The sequence below is a fragment of the Somniosus microcephalus genome, unplaced genomic scaffold (assembly GCF_052327205.1).
Source record: "Somniosus microcephalus isolate GS21.2 unplaced genomic scaffold, FLI_Smic_1.0 unresolved_chr1, whole genome shotgun sequence".
Classification (NCBI taxonomy): Eukaryota; Metazoa; Chordata; class Chondrichthyes; order Squaliformes; family Somniosidae; genus Somniosus; species Somniosus microcephalus.
The window spans coordinates 134,421,698-134,442,500 of NW_028225179.1; the positions used below are offsets into that span (position 1 = coordinate 134,421,698).

The 20,803-nt window shown below is 47.7% G+C and overlaps 1 protein-coding gene across 1 annotated transcript in view; it reads right to left on the reverse strand.

The window, feature by feature from the left end:
- LOC147095903 (guanine nucleotide-binding protein-like 1) overlaps positions 1–20,803 on the reverse strand; it is a 38,118-nt gene that overhangs the window by 15,711 nt on the left and 1,604 nt on the right. Inside the window, 4 exon segments of the mRNA XM_085974903.1 lie at positions 644–715; positions 1,641–1,792; positions 10,872–11,008; positions 17,372–17,540. Of these exon segments, the coding sequence (XP_085831029.1) occupies positions 644–715; positions 1,641–1,792; positions 10,872–11,008; positions 17,372–17,540 (530 nt within the window).

Below are 20,803 nucleotides of genomic sequence, written 5' to 3' on the forward strand. Positions count from 1 at the left end.
TTTCTGTGATTCATGTACAAGGACACCCAAGGTCCATCTGAATGCAAACATTTCCCAGTCTCTCACCAGTCAAAAAATATTCTGCTTTTTTGTTTTACTTACCAAAGCAGATAACTTCACACTTCCCCACGTTTTGTTCCATTTGCCATGTTCTTGCCCACTCAGTCAACCTGTCTATATCTCTCTGCAGCCTCTTTGTGTCCTCCTCACAGCTTACTTTCCCACCTAACATTGTACCATCAGCAAACTTGGATACGTTACACTCAGTCACTTCATCCAAGTAATTAATATAGATTGTAAATAGCTGAGGCCCAAATACTGATCCTTGCAGTACCCCACTAGTTCCAGCCTGCCAACCCGAAAAAGTCCTGCTTTTCGAGTTGAAGGGAGATTAACCAGAGGCAAGGAGGACATGATGGCAATGGCGGCAGGAATGAAGAGACAGGCACTTTATCTGACAGTAACATCACCCAGGAGCAACTAATGCGATGCCACGAAGACCAGCAGCCATTCAGTAAACGGCGAGTTTACACATTGCAGTATCAATTACCACATCCTTGGTGCAAAGATTCACAACACTTGTTCAGTCCGAACCTTCTTTCAGACTGAAGGCCTTACCCAAAGGTCCGTTCCCAGTACATACCGGGTGCCTGATGTCCGTGATCAGCAATACAATGTCGGACATCTCCAAGACTCTCCATAGTTGTCGCCAGGTCTACAGGACAGAGACAGGGGAAGAATGAATAGAAAAACTGCCATAATGATGCAAGGAATAGATGACTGTCAGGGACAGAGTGCATTTTCTGGCATGGAGACAGGTCGAAACATTTCAAGACACGGTCCAACTACAATGGTACATAGAGAAAAACAAATGCACGAGTACACAGCCACCACCTGACCCATTCCACCAGGCAGCAGCCAACCAACCCTCCCACCAGATACTAGCTCTCCTGTGCATCTTTTCCAGCTCAGCTACGTCCTTCCTATTGCAAGGGTTCCAGAATTCCACAATATACCCTAGGTATGGCAGGGTAACCTCTTTCGACCTACACTCTTATTCCTCCCAATCCCTCTCCTCGCTCTCTTCGTGACAATTTCAAATTATTCATCCCTCGTCACTGACTCCCTAACCAGAGGAAACAGTCTTTCTCTCTTCACTCGATCAAGCCTCTGCATAATTTCATAAACCACCCCAAATCACCCCTGCTCCAGTAGAACTAGCCCCAGTATCTTTTGTCTTGCAGTGGAGACGTTCAACCGAAGCCCCATCTACCCTCTCAGGAGGACATAATCCTATGGCATGATTCCGAAGAAGAGCGGGGGGAAGTTCTCCCCGGTGTCCTGACCCATGTTAATCCCTCAACCAACATCAATAAGAAACAGATTATCTGGTCATTATCCCAATGCTGTTTGTGGGAGCTTGCTGTGCGCAGATTGGCTGCCGTGTTTCCTACATTACAACAGTGACTATGCTTCAAAAAGTACTCCATTGGCTGTAAAGTGCTTTGTGATATCCTGAGATCATGAAAGGTGCTGTATAAATGCAAGTTCTTTCTTATCTCAAGTGTTCCACCTATCTATAGCTTCCTACTCCTAGTATCATCTCGGTGACTGTTATCTGCGACGGCCACTCTCCTCACCTCCAAGTTGTGCTCGAAGTAACTGAGTTTCACAGGATCAAATGTGCTGTAAATCTTATCCAGGTATTCGCGGAACGCCTTCTCCTCCTGCACCAGAAGCTGCTCCTTCGTCATTGCGTAGTTCCAAGGAGAACGTTTTGGAAAATCCAACACTGGGCACAAGAGAGAGAGAAAAACAATCATCTAAAAGCACAACATACAAAAAGCAAAGGCTGTCTTACAGAAGCTGTACTTTGCCCGGTGGTGAAGGTCTAACACCCAGCAACACAGAAAGGACACAGGTTTGGTTCCCCAGTGAGTTACATCCAGCAGGAATCTCCCTGCAAGGTAAACCAAGCACTGGGGTACATTTCGAGAGGGATAGAATTGAAAAGCCTCTTGTTAAACTTCTATCAAACCTTGGTTAGATCACACTTGGAGTTCTGTGAACAGTTCTGGTCTCCATAATTATAAAAAGGATGTAGAGGCAGTGGAGAAGGTGCAAAAAAGATTCACAAGGATGATAGCAGAACTGAGAGGATGTAGATATCAGGAAAGCCTGAACAGGCTGGGACTTTCCTAGAGACGGCTGAGGGGTGACCTGATAGAGGGCATGCAGATTATGAAAGGTTATGATAGAGTAGAAGACCAGAGGTCATAAATATTCAGATAATCACTAATAAATCCAATAGGGAATTCAGGAACAACGTCTTTACCCAAAGAGTGGCAAGAATGTGGAACTCTCTACTACAAGGTGTAGTCGGGGCAAATACCATAGAAACATAGATACATTTAAGGGGAACCATAGAAACATAGAAGATAGGAGCAGGAGTAGGCCATTCAGCCCCTCGAGCCTGCTCCGCCATTCAATGCGATCATGGCTGATCATCCAAATTCAGCATCCTGTCCCTGCTTTCACCCCATATCCCTTCATCCCTTTAGCCTTAAGAAATATATCCAACTCCTACTTGAATATATTTAATGAATTGGCCTCTACTGCCTTCTGTGTTAGAGAATTCCACAGGTTGACCACTCTCTGGGTGAAGAAATTCCTCCTCATTTCTGTCCTAAATGTCTTACCCCTTATCCTTAGACTGTGACCCCTGGTTCTGGACGCCCCGACCATCGGGAACATCCTTCCTGCATCTAGTCTGTCCAGTCCGGTTAGAATTTTATAAGTTTCGATAAGATCCCCTCTCATTCTTCTAAACTCCAGCGAGTACAAGCCCAATCGACACAATCTCTCCTCATACGTCATTCCTGCCATCCCAGGTATCAGCCGGGTGAATCTTCGATGCACTCCTTCCATGGCAAGAACATCCTTCCTCAGATAAGGCGACCAAAACTGCACACAATACTCAAGGTGTGGTCTCACCAAGGCCCTGTACAACTGCAGCAAGACATCCTTGTTCCTGTACTCAAACCCTCTCGCTACGAAGGCCAACATACCATTTGCCTTCTTAACTGCCTGCTGCACCTGCATGCTTACCTTCAGCGACTGGTGCACAAGGACACCCAGGTCTTGTTGCACTTCCGCTTCTCCCAATCTATTGCCATTCAGATAATAATCTGCCTTCTTGTTTTTGACACCAAAGTGGATAACCTCGCTTTTATCCACATTATATTGCATCTGCCATGCTTCTGCCCAATCACCCAGCCTGTCCAAATCATACTGGAGTTTTTCGGCATCCTCCTCACAGCACACACACCCACCCAGCTTTGTGTCGTCTGCAAACTTGGAGATATTACATCTAGTTCCCTCGTCCAGATCATTAATATATATTGTGAATAGCTGGGGTCCAAGGACCGATCCCTGCGGTACCCCACTAGTCACTGCCTGCCACTCGGAAAAAGAACAGTTTATTCCAACTCGTTGCTTTCTGTCTGCCAACCAGTTCTCTATCCAAGTCAATACCTTGCCCCCAATCCCATGTGCCTTAACTTTACACGCTAATCTCTTATGGGGGACCTTATTGAAAGCCTTTTGAAAGTCCAAATACACCACATCCACTGGTTCTCCCTTATCTATTTTACCAGTTACATCCTCAAAATGGGAAGCCACATATGCACATGAGGGAGAAACAAATATGTTGATAGGGTTCGATGAAGAGGGGTGGGAGGAGGCTCGTGTGGACCATAAACGCAGCATAGACCAGTTCGGCCGAATGGCCTGTTTCTGTGCTGTACATTCTATGTAATTCTAAGTAAAGAAAGTACTTGTATTTTATATGGCACCTTTCACGGCCTCAGGGTGTCCCAAAGTGCTTCACAGACAATGCAGTACTTTTGAAGTGGTCGTCACTGCTCTAATGTAGGCGACACAGCAGCCATTTGCACACAGCAAGCTCCCAATGTGATAATGACCAGATAAACTGTTTTTAGTGATGTTTGTCCAGGGATAAATAATGGCCAGGAGACCGGGGAGAACTCCTCTGCTCTACTTCGAAATAGTGTTGTGGGATCTTTTACGTCCACCAGCTATTGCAGATGGGGCCTCAGTTTAACATCTCATCCGAGAGACGGCTCCGCCGACAGTGCAGCACTCCCTCAGTACTGCCTTGAAGAGTCAGCTGAGATTATGTGCTCAAGCCTCTGGAGAGGGGCTTGAACACACAATCTTCTGACTCAGAGGCAAGAGTGGTTCCCAATGAACTACAGCTAACTCCTAGATAGGGGGAAGGCCGAAGGACATCCTGACTGGTCGCACCTAATAGTCAGCTAGTTGCCCAGTCGGTTCCAGTGATGTAAATGCAATTCATTTGGACTGGGACAAACACAGTGATAATTTACATTGCAGGGAGGGTGAAAGAAGTACACTGTGTGCTGCAGTTATCCCTGGATTTAAATCCAGTCCAGAATGATAAGGATGAAAGTCCCCAATATCTTCTGAGTTCAAGGGAAGTGACTCTTGGTTCCCTCAGCCCACATCCTTTTGGGCAGGGCCCACAACACACAGCTGGCTTTATTACTGCATTGTCACTCAGAGACTACAGGACGGCTTAATGTCAGACTGGTACAATAGGGGGCGCTCTTTTGAGGTTCAGTCATCAAGGCACATAGTTCGGTAAATGTAGAGGGAGCTTTACTCTGTCTCTAACCCATGCTGTACGTGCCCTGGGAGTGTTTGATGGGACAGTGTAGAGGGAGCTTTACTCTGTCTCTAACCCGTACCGTACCTGCCCTGGGAGTGTTTGATGGGACAGTGTAGAGGGAGCTTTACTCTGTCTCTAACCCATGCTGTGCCTGCCCTGGGAGTGTTTGATGGGACAGTGTAGAGGGAGCTTTACTCTGTCTCTAACCCATGCTGTACGTGCCCTGGGAGTGTTTGATGGGACTGTACAGAGAGAGCTTTACTCTGTATCCAACTAAGCTTTGGCAGTGCTTGATGCTGACGCTGGGTACCTGAAGTGCTCCAGATCTCGGTGCCAACGTCCTTCACAGTGTTGAGGGTAAAGTTAAACAATTTTGCTTGTTTAAATTATTAATCCATGTTGCGAAAAACATCTGTGGTGACATTGTCCCTGCTGTATGCAAGGGTTATGGGGCTCCTGCCGTAGTGGCTGCTCTTGGTGACAGGGCAGTTTTTACAGTGTGTTGGCGTCAGCACTGTCAGTCACAGAACCGCTGATCACTGCAGTATGTGAACAATCCAGGTTTTCTGTGAAGCGAGCTACAGCCCCAGGCCAGAGCTGGAGGGAACGGCCAGAAACCTGCTCTACCCAGCACGGGTCTGCTGACGCCCCTTTCAACTGGCCACTGCCCATTAACCCTGGGACGGAACCGTCCATTCTTGATATTTTCCTCTACTCTTCTCCTGAAGGCGCTGGGGTGCAGTTCCACGGTGGCCAGCTGCCACTCAGTACCTCACCCAATCTCAACGCGCGAGGCTAACCGGCAGGATATTCGCCTGTGGAAGGCATCGCGGCCAACCCTGAACATGTCGTCACCCGATATCCGCACAGGCATTTTCCAGCAGAATAAGGAGCGGGAATCCCGGCTGAACTCCGCCCCCCCCCGCCACTCTACACCTCCTCCTCTAGCCCAGGGGTCACTCAGGCTAATTATAATGACCTCACCACCACTTCAGCAGAGATCAGCGAGCTCAGCACAGGCCGGAGCACGAACCTGGGGCCTTCCTGGTCTGTGTCACTCAGTTCCAGACCTTTGAGCCATCAGGGGCGTTATTTTAAAAAACAAATAAGTGATATTATAGGCTACACATTCCTCTATCCCTAGTAATAGTTGTGACTGTTTTAGTTAACTTTGACAAACTGTCTGCTTTCTTCCCAGCCCAGTGTGTTGTCCAGGCTCAGAGGTCACCCAGACATCCAATGGGACCAGCCAGGTGGAAAGGGACTGTACAGGGGAGATTTAATAAGTCCCACTCCAGAGACTTTAACACATAATCCAGGCTAACACTCCCAGTGCAGTACTGAGGGAGTGCTACACTGTCAAAGGTGCTGTCTTATGGGGCATTAAACCAAGGCCCCGTCTGCCTTCTCAGGTGGGTATAAACGATCCCATGCCACGATTCAAAGAACAACAGGGGAGATTTCCCAGTGTCCTGGTCAACATTCCTCCCAAAACTGATACCAACAGAAACACATTATCTAGTCATTTAACTATTTGCTGTTTGTGGGATCTTGCTTTGTGCGAATTGACTGTCGTGTTTCCTACATTACAAGTGACTACACTTTAAAATACTTCACTGGCTGCGATGCGATTTGGGAGATCCTGAGGAGGAGGTGGAAGAAGTTCTTTCTTTCATTAAGAGTTGACCACAGTGTCGGTTCCCTCACCTGAAGAGCATGGAGCCAGATTTATTATAATCAATCGCACAACTTGCTGCGGTGGAATAAGAACATAAGAAATAGGAGCAGGAATAGGCCACTTGGCCCCTCGAGCCTGCTCCGCCATTCAATAAGATCATGGTTGATCTAGGGCTCAAATCCACTTCCCTGCCCGCTCCCCATAAACCTTCACTCCCTTATCTTGCAAAAATGTGTCTATCTCCACCTTAAATGTATTTAATGACCCAGCCTCCACAGCTGTCTGGGGCAGAGAATTCCACAGATTTACGACCCCGAGAGAAGAAATTCCTCCTCATCTCAGTTCTAAAAGGGCGACCCTTTATTCTGAAACTGTGCCCCCGAGTTCTAGATTTCCCCACGAGGGGAAACATCCTCTCAGCCTCTACCTTGTCGAGCCCCCTCAGTATCTTATATGTTTCAATAAGATCACCTCTCATTCTTCTAAATTCCACTGAGTATAGGCCCAGCCTGCTCAACCTTTCCTCATAAGTCAACCCCCTCATCTCTGGAATTAACCTAATGAATCATCTCTGAACTGCCTCCAATGAAAGTATATCCTTCCTTAAATAAGGAGACCAAAACTGTACGCAGTACTCCAGGTGTGGTCTCACCAATACCCTGTACAGTTGTAGCAGGACTTCCCTGCTTTTATACTCCAACCCCTTTGCAATAAAGGCCAATGTTCCATTTGCCTTTTTGATTACTTGCTGTACCTGCATGCTAACTTTTTGCATTTCATGCACAAGGACCCCCAGGTCCCTCTGAACGGTAGCATTTTGTAATCTCTCTCCATTTGAATAATAGTTTGCTTTTTTATTTTTCCTGCCAAAGTGGATAACCTCGCACTTTCCCACATTATACTCCATCTGCCAAATGTTTGCCCACTCACTTAGCCTGTCTATATCCCTTTGCAGATTGAGTCCTCTGCACAACTTGCTTTCTCACCCATCTTTATATCATCTACAAACTTGGCTACATTACACTCGGTCCCTTCGTCCAAGTCATTAATGTAGATTGTAAATAGCTGAAGCCCCAATACTGATCCCTGTCGAACCCCACTAGTTACCGTTTGCCAACCGGAAAATGACCCATTTATCCCGACTCTCTGCTTTCAGTTAGTTAGCCAAGTATCTATCCATGCTAATTTACTACCCCCAATTCTGTGAGCTCTTCCCTTATGCAGTAACCTTTTATGTGGCATCTTATCGAATGCCGTCTGGAAATCCAAATAAACCACATCCACTGGCTCACCTTTGTCCACCCTGCTCGTTACATCCTCAAAGAACTCCAGCACATTGGTTACACATGGTTTCCCTTTCATAAAACCATGCTGACTCTGCTTGACTGCATTATGATTTTCCAAATGCCCTGCTACTGCTTCCTTAATGAAGAACTGCAACATTTTCCCAACGACAGACGTTAGGCTAACTGGTCTATAGTTTCCTGCTTTCTGTCTCCCTCCTTTCTTAAATAGAGGTGTTACATTTGTGGTTTTCTGAACCCTCAACAGCTGGGTTGTTGGCCCGATGCCATCACCGTTGTACTACCCTACCCTACTGCCTGTGGGGGAAGCTCATCCCCCCCCCCCCCTCTCTGCACAGCAGCAGGACCAAGATCAGTAACTCATCATAAAGGCTGACAAACCAACATCAACTTGCATTTATATAGCGCCTTTAACGTAGTAAAACGTCCCAAGGCACTTCACAGGATCGTAATGAAACAAAAATTGACACCGGGCCAAAGGAGGAGATATTAAGACTGGTGATCAAACACTTGGTCAAAGAGGGAGGTTTTAAGCAGCGTCTTAAAAGGAGAGAGAGGGAGAGGTGGAGAGGTTTGGGGAGAGATTTCCAGAGCTTAGGGCCTAGATTTAGGTGTCAGCCGTGACTCAGTGGGTAGCACGCTCACATTTGAGTCAGAAGGTTGTAGGTTCGATTCCCACTCCAGGGACTTGAGCACAATATCTAGGCTGACACTCCAGTGGAGTACTGAGGGAGCGCTGCACTGTCGGAGGTGCCGTCTTTCGGATGAGACGTTAAACTGAGGCCCTGTCTGCTCTCTCAGGGGGAAGTAAAAGATCTCACGGCACTATTTCAAAGAGCTGGGGAGTTCTCCCTCAACCAACATCGCTGATTGTCTGGTGATTATCACATTACCGTTTGTGGGAGCTTGCTGTGCACAAAATTGGCTGCTGCATTTCCGACATTACAACAGTGACTACACTTCAAAAGTACTTCATTGGCTGTAAATCACTTTGGAACGTTCTGGGCTGGTGAAATGTAAATGCAAGTTCTTTCTTTTAGACGGCTGAAGGCAAGGCCACCAATGGACCCCAGCTATTCACAATATATATTAATGATGATCTAGACAAGGGAACTAGATGTAATATCTCCAAATTTGTAGACGACACAAAGCTGGGTGGGCGTGTGTGCTGTGAGGAGGATGCCGAGAAACTACAGGATGATTTTGACAGGTTGGGTGATTGGGCAGAAGCATAGCAGATGCAATATAACGTGGATAAATGTGAGGTTATCCACTTTGGTGTCAAAAACAGGAAGGCAGATTATTATCTGAATGGCAATAGATTGGGAGAAGGGGAAGTGCAACGAAACCTGGGTGTTATTGTGCACCAGTCACTGAAGGTAAGCATGCAGGTGCAGCAGGCGGTTAAGAAGGCAAATGGTATGTTGGCCTTCATAGCGAGAGGGTTTGAGTACAAGAACAAGGATGTCTTGCTGCAGTTGTACAGGGCCTTGGTGAGACCGCATCTTGAGCATTGTGTGCAGTTTTGGTCGCCTTATCTGAGGAAGGATATTCTTGCCATGGAAGGAGTTCAGCGAAGATTCACCAGGCTGATACTTGGGATGGCAGGAATGACGTATGAGGAGAGGTTGGGTCAATTGGGCTTGTACTCGCTGGAGTTTAGAAGAATGAGAGGGGATCTCATTGAAACTTATAAATTCTGGCAGGACTCGACAGACTAGATGCAGGGAGGATGTTCCCGATGGTCGGGGAATCCAGAACCAGGGGTCACAGTCTAAGGATAAGTGGTAGGCCTTTTAGGACAGAAATGAGGAGGACTTTCTTCACCCAGAGAGTGGTGAACCTGTGGAATTCTCTACCAAAGAAGGCAGTAGAGGCCAATTCATTAAATATATTCTGGCAGGACTGGACAGACTAGATGCAGGGAGGATGTTCCCGATGGTCGGGGAATCCAGAACCAGGGGTCACAGTCTAAGGATAAGTGGTAGGCCTTTTAGGACAGAAATGAGGAGGACTTTCTTCACCCAGAGAGTGGTGAACCTGTGGAATTCTCTACCAAAGGAGGCAGTAGAGGCCAATTCATTAAATATATTCAAGAAGGAGTTGGATATATTTCTTAAGGCTAAAGGAATCAAGGAGTATGGGGAGAAAGCAGGGACCGTGTACTGAACTTGGATGATCAGCCATGATCGCATTGAATTAGCGGAGCAGGCTCGAGGGGCCGAATGGCCTACTCCTGTTCCTATCTTCTATGTTTCTATGGTGGGGTGAAGGAAGCGAGAGGAATGCTAAACCTCAACCTAAAGTTGTTAAATGGAATCCAGCAACATCGACTCTGTTGGGAATGTTCTCAATTAAACTTAAAAAACACTTAGGCCTAGAAATTCAGTGGCGCCCCGTTTGGGGTGCCGGAAGTACCGCCCCGGAAGTAGTCGCGGCCGCCTGCCGCAAATTCACTGAGCGCCCCAGAGGGAAGCGCGGCGCTACTCGAGGCGCCCTGCATCCCTCTTGGGGCGCTGCAGCTGAAGATCGAAGCGCAACGTGCCGCAGCGCCACACGCTGCGGCACGGCCGCTGCGGTACTGCAGGCCTCCCTCCCCTTCTTAAAGGGGAGGGGCCTGCTGCAGCGCGGGCGACAATCGCGAGTACCGGCAAAAGAGCCCAGCACTGAGGAGAAGTGCCGGGCTATTGGGACACAGCCGGCACTCCGCCGGGGGGGGGGGGGGTTGGGGGGGGAGGGGGCGTTGGGAGCACAGGAGGCCGGGGACAGCGGCAAGGAGGTGCTGGCAGGCGGCCAGCAAAATAAATGGCCGCCCCGCACCTCAGCGCCTCTACCGCCGCAGGTAGGCACCCGAGCCGGTCGCAAATTGCGACCGGCGTTAAAGCAGGGGGCGCTACTAAATTTCGCGATCGGGGCGGTAGCGGGGGCGCTGCGCACACCGATGAAGTCATCGGTAGCGGCGCAGCACTAACGGCTAGCGCCGCCATTAGCGTACCGCTAAATTTAGCGGGAGGCGTGGGCAGTGGTGTCCAACCCACTAAGTGCCCTCCTAAGGCGCTAACGGGTGGCGCAGCCCACTGAATTTCTAGGTCTTAATCTTCTGAAACTATTTTGTTCATTCCCTAGACAGTAACTGTCGGCCTTTATACAAAATACACCGAGCACAGCCGTCACTCACCAGACCCGGGCTTGTAAATGTCGACGATGTCTACTTCCAGTTCGGCTTCTGGAATGGGCTCCACCATTTTCTCCTGCGTGACCTTCTTCCTTCGTTCGATCTCCTCTCGGCTCTCTTTACCGAAATGCAGCCGGAACCTTAGCAACACAGTGACAGATTGGAGTTATACTACACCCGACGTCAAGGTGATTTGAGACAAGCTCCTGCAAAGAGATGGTGGTGGGGAGGGGCAGATCTTGAGTCAGTTGGCTTTAGTGCATGCTGAAGTCAGATTGGGACCTGAAGGTTCACGATGACATCTTTAGCAATTTCAGGAAATGCCGTTACAAGAACGCACTCCTTCGCAGCCACGTAAGGCTGGTTTTTTACAATGAAGAATGCATCCGGACAGAAGCGGCAGTACGAGAGAAAGAAAAGGAAAAATGTCACTGCGAGATGAACTGGCTGGTTGGTCCGCCAACATGCCTGGGGACACACCTCAAGCGAGCTCCCAATCTCCCCAGGGGACAGGGTTGAAGAGAAAGGGGAATAGAAACTGCATGGAATAGGAGACATTCCCCCTCCCCAGCCAACTCTTGCCCCTCCTTGTGCCCAGGTCAGAACCGGACTAGCACAATCAACCTGCCAACTCTGTCCGCCAAATGGTGGTCAGCATGGAATCATACAGCACAGAGGGAGGCCATTTGACCCATCGTGCCTGTGCCAGCTCTATGATAGAGCTATCAATTAATCCCACTCCCACCCCCTGCCCTTCCCCCATAGCCCTGCAAATGTTTTATCCTTCAAGTATATACAACAATCCTGTGTGAAAACACTTCTAACTTTGTCTTTGATACTAATCGTCATGATTGTTACCAATTCACCAATCAATCTTTCACTATTTACCCTCAAAACTTTGAAAACCCTTTATTAGATTCCTCTTTAACCTGGAGTGAGAAACCTCCAATTTATTTGAAGCGAGTACATGGCACCACATTACAGCACCCAGGAGTCTGGGCTCCTACCTCACACGGCTCAGCACTCAGTGCTCCTGGGGGTCAGGACCAGCTGGTCTCTCCATAGTACTGCACTCTCCATAAACTGGATTAATTTAAGACTTCAATACTTGACTGAACATAAGAAATAGGAGCAGGAGTAGGCCAATCGGCCCCTTGAGCCTGCTCCGCCATTTAATAAGATCATGGCTGATCTGATCCTAACTGCTAATCTACTATAACAGAACCATCTCCTGAATCTAAGAATTAGACACACGAAATAGGAGCAGGATCAGGCTACACAGCCCCTGCGCCCGCTCCGCTACCCACAGGGCCATGTCCGATCCGAACCTAGACTCATGTCCAAATTCCTGCCCGCTCCCCGTAACCCTTAATTCCCTTTACTTCTAGGAAACTGTCTATTTCTGTTTTAAATTTATGTAATGATGTAGCTTCTACAGCTTTTTGGGGCAACATATTCCATGGACCTACCACCCTCTGAGTGAAGTAGTTCCTCCTCATCTCAGTTTTGAAAGAGCAGCCCCTTATTCTAAGACTATACCCCCTAGTTCTAGTTTCACCCATCATCGGGAACATCCTCACCGCATCCACCCGATCCAACCCCTTCACAATCTTATATGTTTCAATAAGATCGCCTCTCATTCTTCTGAACTCCAATGAGTAGAGTCCCAATCTACTCAACCTCTCCTCATATGTCCATCCCCTCATCCCCGGGATTAACCGAGTGCAAGTGACTCGAGAGCAAGTATGTCTTTTCTTAAGTATGGACACCAAAACTGTATGCAGTATTCCAGGTGCAGTCTCACCAATACCTTGTACAACTGAAGCAATACCTCCCTATTTTTATATTCTATCCCCCTAGCAATGAAAGCCAACATTCCATTGGCCTTCTTAATCACTTGCTGCACCTGCATACTAACCTTTTGAGTTTCGTGCACCAGGACCCCCAGATCCCTTTGTACTTCAGTACTTTCCAGTTTCTTGCCATTAAGATAATAACTTGCTCTACGATTTTTCCTGCCAAAATGCATAACCTCACACTTTCCAGTATTGTATTCCATCTGCCAAATCTCTGCCCACTTACTTAGCCTGTCTATGTCCCCTTGCAGGTTTTTTTATGTCCTCCTCACTCACTACTTTCCCTCCCATCTTAGTATCATCTGCAAACTTTGATATGTTACACTCGGTCCCCTCCTCCAAATCGTTAATATAGATTGTAAAGAGTTGGGGATCCAGCAATGACCTCTGCGGAACATCACTAGTTACTGATTGCCAGTCTGAGAATGAACCATTTATCCCAACTCTCTGCCTTCTGTTAGATAGCCAATCCTCTATCCATGCCAGAATATTACCCCCAATCCCATGATTGTTTATCTTAAGCAATAATCTTTTGTGTGGCACCTTGTCAAATGCCTTTTGGAAGTCTAAATACACTACGTCCACTGGTTCCCCTTTATCCACCCTATATGTTACTTCCTCAAAGAACTCCAGCAAATTTGTCAAACATGACTTCCCTTTCATAAAACCATGCTGACTTTGTCCTATTAAATTATTATCCAAATGTCCTGTTACTGTCTCCTTAATAATGGACTCCAAAATTTTACCTACCAGAGGTTAGGCTAACCGGTCTATAGTTTCCAGCCTTCTGTCTACTGCCCTTTTTAAATAAGGGTGTTACATTAGCAGTTTTCCAGTCTGCCGGGACCTTTGCTGAGTCCAGGGAGTTTTGGAAAATTATTACTAATGCATCCACAATCCCTACCGCCACTTCCCTCAAGACCCTAGGATGTAAGCCATCAGGTCCAGGTGATTTATCCGCCTTGAGTCCCATTATTTTACCGAGTACCACTTCCTTAGTGATTTTGTTCGTGTTTAGCTCCTCCCCCCCATAGCCCCCTGTTTGTCCAGTGTTGGGATATTCTTAGTGTCTTCTACTGTAAAGACTGATATAAAATATTCATTCAGTGTTTTTGCCATCTCCATATTTCCCACCATTAATTTCCCGGTCTCATCCTCTAAGGGACCAACATTTACTTCAGCCACCCTTTTTCTTTTTATATAACTATAAAAACTCTTACTATCTCTTTTTATATTTTTTGCTAATTTACTTTCATAATCTATCTTCCCTTAATCAATCTTTTTGTTATTTTTTGCTGTCTTTTAAAGTTTTCCCAATCCTCTATCCTCCCACTAGATTTGGCGACCTTATATGCCCTTGTTTTTAGTCGAATACTATCCTTAATTTCTTTACTTAGCCACAGATGGCTGTCTTTTCTTTTACACCCTTTTCTTCTCAGTGGAATATATATTTTTTGGAAGCTGTAAAATAACTCCTTAAATGTACACCACTGATCATGTATCGTCTTACCCTTTAATCTATTTTCCCAATCCACTCTACTCAATTCCGCTCTCATACCTTCATAGTCTCCTTTATTCAAGCTTAGCACGCTTGTTTGAGATCCAACCTTCTGACCCTCTAATTGAATATGGAATTCAACCATGTTATGGTCACTCATTCCAAGGGGATCCTTTACTAGGACATTTTTAATTAATCCTGTCTCGTTACACAGGACCAGATCTAAGGTTGCTTGCCCCCTGGTCGGTTCAGTTACATACTGCTCAAGAAACCCATCCCTAATACACTCAATGAACTCATCTTCAAGGCAGTCCTGCCCAATTTGATTTGTCCAATTAATATGATAGTTAAAATCCCCCATAATTATAGATGTTCCCTTATTACAAGCCTCAACTATTTCCTGATTGATACTCCGTCCAACAGAGTTGCAACTGTTCGGAGGCCTATAGACTATGCCCACTAGTGTTTTTTTCCCCTTATTATTCCTTACCTCCACCCAAACTGTTTAATTATCCTGATCTTTTGACCCAATATCATTTCTCTGTATTACAGTGATTCCTTCCTTTATTAACATAGCCACCCCACCTCCCCTTCCTTCCTGTCCTTCCTGATCGTTAAATAACCTGGTATGTTTAATTCCCAGGCACTGTCACCCTGCAGCCATGTTTCTGTAATGGCCACAAGATCATACCCATATGTAGTTATTTGTGCCATTAACTCGTCTATTTTGTTACGAATGCTACGTGCATTGATAGAGAACTTTCAAATATGTTTTGTGACACTTAGTTCCTGCTTTTGCCCTTTTTATTACTTTACCTTTTGCTCCATACCTTCTGCCCCTTCCTGACACGCTCTGGTTTTTAATTTCCCCACTGCTACCTAAGTCTATGACCTTCTCTGTTGTCATTTTTATTATTTGCTCTCTAGGAACCTCCCCCCCACTAGTTAGTTTAAAGCCCTCTCTACAGCCCTAGTTATATGATCCGCCAGGACTCTAGTCCCAGCACTGGCCAAGTGAAGCCCGTCCCAACGGAACAGCTCCCTCCTGCCCCAGTACTGGTGCCAGTGTCCCAGGAAGCAAAACCCATTTCTCCCACACCAGTCTTTGAGCCACGCATTTAACTCTCTAATTTTATTTGTCCTAGCCAAATTCGCTCGTGGCTCAGGTAATAATCCAGAGATTATTACCCTTGAGGTTCTGTTTTTTAATTTGACCCCTAGCTGCTCATACTCCTTTAACAGAACTGGCTTCCAAGTCCTATCTACGTCGTTTGTACCAACATGGACCACAACAACTGGATCCACCCCCTCCCACTGCAAGTTTCTTTCCAGCCCAGAGGAGATGTCCTTAACCCTGGCACCGGGTAGGCAACACAGCCTTCGGGACTCTCGCTCTCGGCTGCAGAGAACTCTATCTAGCCCCCTAATAATACTATCCCCTACCACTACAACATTTCTATTTACTCCCCCCCTCTTGAATGGCCCCCCGTTCCACGGATCTGTGGCCAGGTTGCTCATCCTCCCTGCAGTCCCTGCTCCTGTCCCCACAGGGAGTAAGAACATCGAACCTGTTGGAAAAGAGCAAGGGCTGCGGCTCCTCCAGTTCTACCTCCTGGATCCCCGTACCTGCCTCACTCGTAGTCACACCGTCCTGTCCCTGACCATGGGCTACATCTGAATTAATTAACTTCATAGCTGTGACCACCTCCTGAAACACAGAGTCCAGGTACTTCTCCCCCTCCCTGATGTGTCGCAGTGTCTGAAGCTCAGACTCCAGCTCATCAACACGGAGCTGGAGTTCCTGTAGCAGCAGACACTTGTCACAGACGTAATCACCGTGAGCCTCAATGGGGTCCACCGGCTCCCACATCTGGCAACAGTAACACATCACCTGCTCCATTCTATGTAATTAATTACATTTTTTATTGTTAGTTATGGACACCCTCTGCCCGATTTTAGATGCTAGTATCCCCTTTAATTAATTGGATTTAAATTAAATCAATCCCTCTAATTATACCAGTTAAATGGTTTACCAACAGTCACTCTGCACCAGAAAGGCCTTATTAACTACAACCCACAGAGTTAAAGTTTGAAAAGAGCACCTAACACCCCACTTACCCTAACTCACAGCACTCTCTGCTGACTCGCACTCAGTGCTTGCTTGCACTAGCACTGGTCTTTTTATACTGTTTGTTTGTTTACAGCCAAATGAGTCACCCCTGCTGATTGGTTAGAAAACTGGTTTCCACTGCCTGCTGTGCCAATTTACTCCTCCTGCAGTGTAACCTTGTTTTACTCTTCTTAAACCAACAGAATCCCAAATATTTAACTTTTCCCCTTTACTTAAACTACTTGGCTCCCCTCTGACCGTAAATACGTTTCACGATAGTTACATAGAATGTATGGCACAGAAACAGGCCATTCGGTCCAACAGGTCCATGCCGGTGTTTATGCTACACATGAGCCTCCTCCCACCTTATCCGCCTAACTAAAGACGGCACCTCTGACAGTGCAGCCCTCCCTCAGTACTGTACTGGGAGCATCAGCCTAGATTGTGTGTCCAAGTCTTTGGAGTGGGACTTGGACCCACAACCTTCTGACTCAGAGGCGAGGGTGCCAGCCACTGAGCCACAGCTGACACTGTCTAGGCTGACACTTCAGTACAGCACTGAGGGCCCACCTGCCAGTTCAGGTGGATTCAAGAGATTCCATAGCACCATTCTTAGCACAGGTGAGCTCTCCTGGTGTCCTGATCAACACCCAGCTCTCATCCAAACACTGGTTATTTATGGCATTACTATTTGTGCTATATTTTGTTTATGGAATAGAAAGCTATGTTGATAGGGCGAGATAAAGTAGAGAGTGGGAGGAGGAGGTTCGTGTGGAGTGTGAACACCGGCAGGGATCAGTTGGGCCGAATGGCCTCTTTCTGTGCTCTGTTGTAAATTCTATTTAATGTCACAAATATTGCGTTTCCAGACTCAACTGACATTAGAAAGGTGCAGAACTATTGCTGAGCGTTTTCCATAGTTCGGGTGGACGTAGTTTTAAAGTGTCACCGTTAAAGGCTTCACTGAAAACCTAGCAGCAGTCAGGATCCGCCCTTCCCCTGCTGGGGGAGAGGCAAAGATCCTTCGGTTTTTCCTCACCTGTTCGGGTCGTATCCCTGTTCTCCCGCTTTCCATGGTGTCGGCTGTTGATGGATTCGCCGCACCTGCAAGGAGAACGACTCGCTGTCCGACGTGTCCGTCTGATCCTCGTGGCGGTCGTGACTCCCGCTCCGGCTGTGGGAGCTTGACCTCACGCCATCAGGTAAAGCTGAAAGAGATTGTCGAGGCCCCGCGAGCTGGTTATTGTGCGAGTGACAAGTGAGGCGCCGCGGACAGAGACACCAGAATAGCCTGTTGTCCCAATCTGCGAGCTCCGCCCTCAACAATAACTGGCATTTATACAGCACCATTAACACAGTAAAACATCCCAAGGAGCTTCACAGGAGCGATTATCAGACACACATTTGAGACCAGACCATATATGGAGATATTCGGACAAGTGACCAAAAGCTTGGTCAGAGGTAGGTTTTAAGGAGCGTCTTAAAGGAGGAGAGAGAGAGCGGTAGAAAGGTTTAGGGAGGGAATGTCAGAGCTTAGGCCCCAGGCAGCCGAAGGCATGGTTGCCAATGGTGGGGCGATGAAAATCAGGGATGGGCAAGAGGCCAGAATTGGAGGAGCGCAGAGATCTCAGAGGGATTTGAAAGCAAGGATGGGATTGTTATGCAGCATTATTTAGAATAAAGTTCTACCGATTGTTTCCCTTCCTCCTCTTAAGGTGCTGGCTCGTGCAGGTTCTGCGCATGGGGACAGTCGGCCATTCAGCCCCTCAAGCCTCCTCCGCTATTCTACTAGATCATGGCTGATCTGTATTTTAACTCCATTTACCCACTTTGGTTCCAAACCTGTAATACCCTTGCCGAACAAAAAATCTATCAATCTCAGTTATGAAATTGTCAATTGGCCCCCAGCTTCAACAGGTTTTTGGGGGAGAGAGTTCCAGATTTCCACTGACCTTTGTGTGAAGAAGTGCTGCCTGACATCACCCCTGAACGGCCTGGCTGTAATTTGAAGGCTGTGCCTCCTTGGTCTGGACTCCCCCCACCAGAGGAAACAGTTTCTCTCTGGCCACCCTATCAAATCCATTAACCATCTTAAACACCTCAAAGCAGACCAACTAGATTTGGTGCAGACCAAAATCTCATTTCTGTTCACGGGACCTTGGGTGCAAATTGGCCGCCGCATTTCCTACAGAACCACAGTGACGACACATCAAAAGTACTTCAGTGGCTGTAAGGCGTTTTGGGACGTCCCAAGGTGGTGAAAGGCTCAGGATCGGGTTTGCCTACAATGTGTCTTCTCTATTATTGAACAGCCGCCTGATGCTCCTTGCCTAGGACCACACATGCAGAATGACCACTTGGACGAGGGACTGAAGAGACTGCAGTGCTTAGAGTACCGCACCCCAACAAAGAATCAGCTCCTTTAGAACAGGACAGGAGATCATCGGGGAATAAACGTTTACAAATCAGAGGGGGAGAGACATTTTTGATGAACTCAGCCGGGGAATCTCAGCACCTCACTCCCTCTGCTACCGAGCGGCCCCGCGTCACAGTGTTGCCCCGCCCCCAACAATGGTCAGCTGACGTCATCGAACTCGGTCCGCCCCAGGGATTGAACCGACCAACCGAGCCACCAGGAGAGCTCTTCAATGTAACACAAGGGGGAAAGAGGGAAGAGAGAGAGAGAAGCGGGATAGAACACCGCTGAAGTCAGGCTGCTCCAATCAGAGCCCGAGGTTTTCAGCCATTTTTGGCAGGTTCGAATGACCTGATGTTGACTCTCTCTGATTCCACCAACAGTGACAGGCACCAACTGGACTGTTTTCTCCGTGTCTTTCCCCCATGGCAGTCACAGTGGATACATTTAGCTGCCCTACACGTTATCTGTGTGACTTTCAATACATGAACGGCAGGAATTTGTATTTCTGTGCTGGAGTGCTTCAAGGGGAGGCATCATTTCAGATGGCGCGCACTCATTTATTTTTGTCCTTTCCGAACATTACCCCCCTCCTCTCTTGCAGCTGCACCTTTCTCCTGGGGAATGGTCACCTTCTAGTGCCTCACCAACGCGGCCTGTTCTTGGTGCGTGAACCCAGAACGCCGAGTGCCTTCAGGCTGCTCGACTGACTGGGACATCAGGGCCATGCCCGATCCTGCCCACCCCCGATATCCACATGCACCACTGTATATTAGGCACTGTATCCCCCCCATCACTGTGCAATTCGCTGGCACTCACCTTGCCCATTCACACTGTATATTGTTCACTGTATTACCGATCACTGTGCTGTCCACTGGCACTCACCCTGCCTGTTCACACTGTATTCCCCAGCACTGTGCTGTTCACTGGCCCTCACCCTGCCCATTCACACTGTATATTATGCACTGTGTCACCCATCACTGTGCTGTTTACTGGTACTCACCTGCCCACTCACACTGTATATTGTGCAGTGTATTACCCAATCACTGTGCTTTTCACTGGCACTCACCTGTCCATTCACACTGTATATTGTGCACTGTGTCGCCCCAGCACTGTGCTGTTCACTAGCACTCACCTGCCCACTCACACTGTATATTGTGCACTGTAACCCCCATTACTGTGCTGTTCCCTGGCACTCACTATATTATGCACTGTACACCCCCTATCACTATGCTCACTGGCACTCACCCTGCCTATTCACACTGTATATTGTGCACTGTATCGCCCCATGACTGTGCTGTTCACTGGCAAACACCCTGCCCATTCACACTGTATATTGTGCACTGTATCCCCCCCCCAGCACTGTGCTATTCACTGGAACTCACCCTGCCCATTCACACTGTATATTGTGCACTGTATCCCCCAGCACTGTGCTGTTCACTGGCACTCACCCTGCCCATTCACACTGTATCTCCCCCCATCACTGTGCTGTTCACTGGCACTCACACTGTATATTATACACTGTATACCCATGACTATGCTGTTCACCGGCACTCACCCTGCCCATTCACACTGTATATTGTGCACTGTATCCCCCATCACCGTGCCCATTCACACTGTATACTGTATCCCCCCATCACCGTGCTGTTCACTGGAACTCACCCTGCCCATTCACACTATATATTGTGCACTGTATCACACCATCACTGTGCTGTTCACTGGCACTCACCCTGCCCATTCACACTGTATATTGTGCACTGTATCCCTCCATCACCGTGCCCATTCACACTGTATACTGTGCAGTGTATCCCCCCCATCACCGTGCTGTACACTGGCACTCACCCTGCCCATTCACACTGTATATTGTGCACTGTATTCCCCAGCACTGTGCTGTTCACTGGCACTCACCCTGCCCATTCACACTGTATCTCCCCCCCATCACTGTGCTGTTCACTGGCACTCACACTATTATTATACACTGTATAGCCATGACTATGCTGTTCACCAGCACTCACCCTGCCCATTCACACTGTATACTGTGCACTGTATCCCATC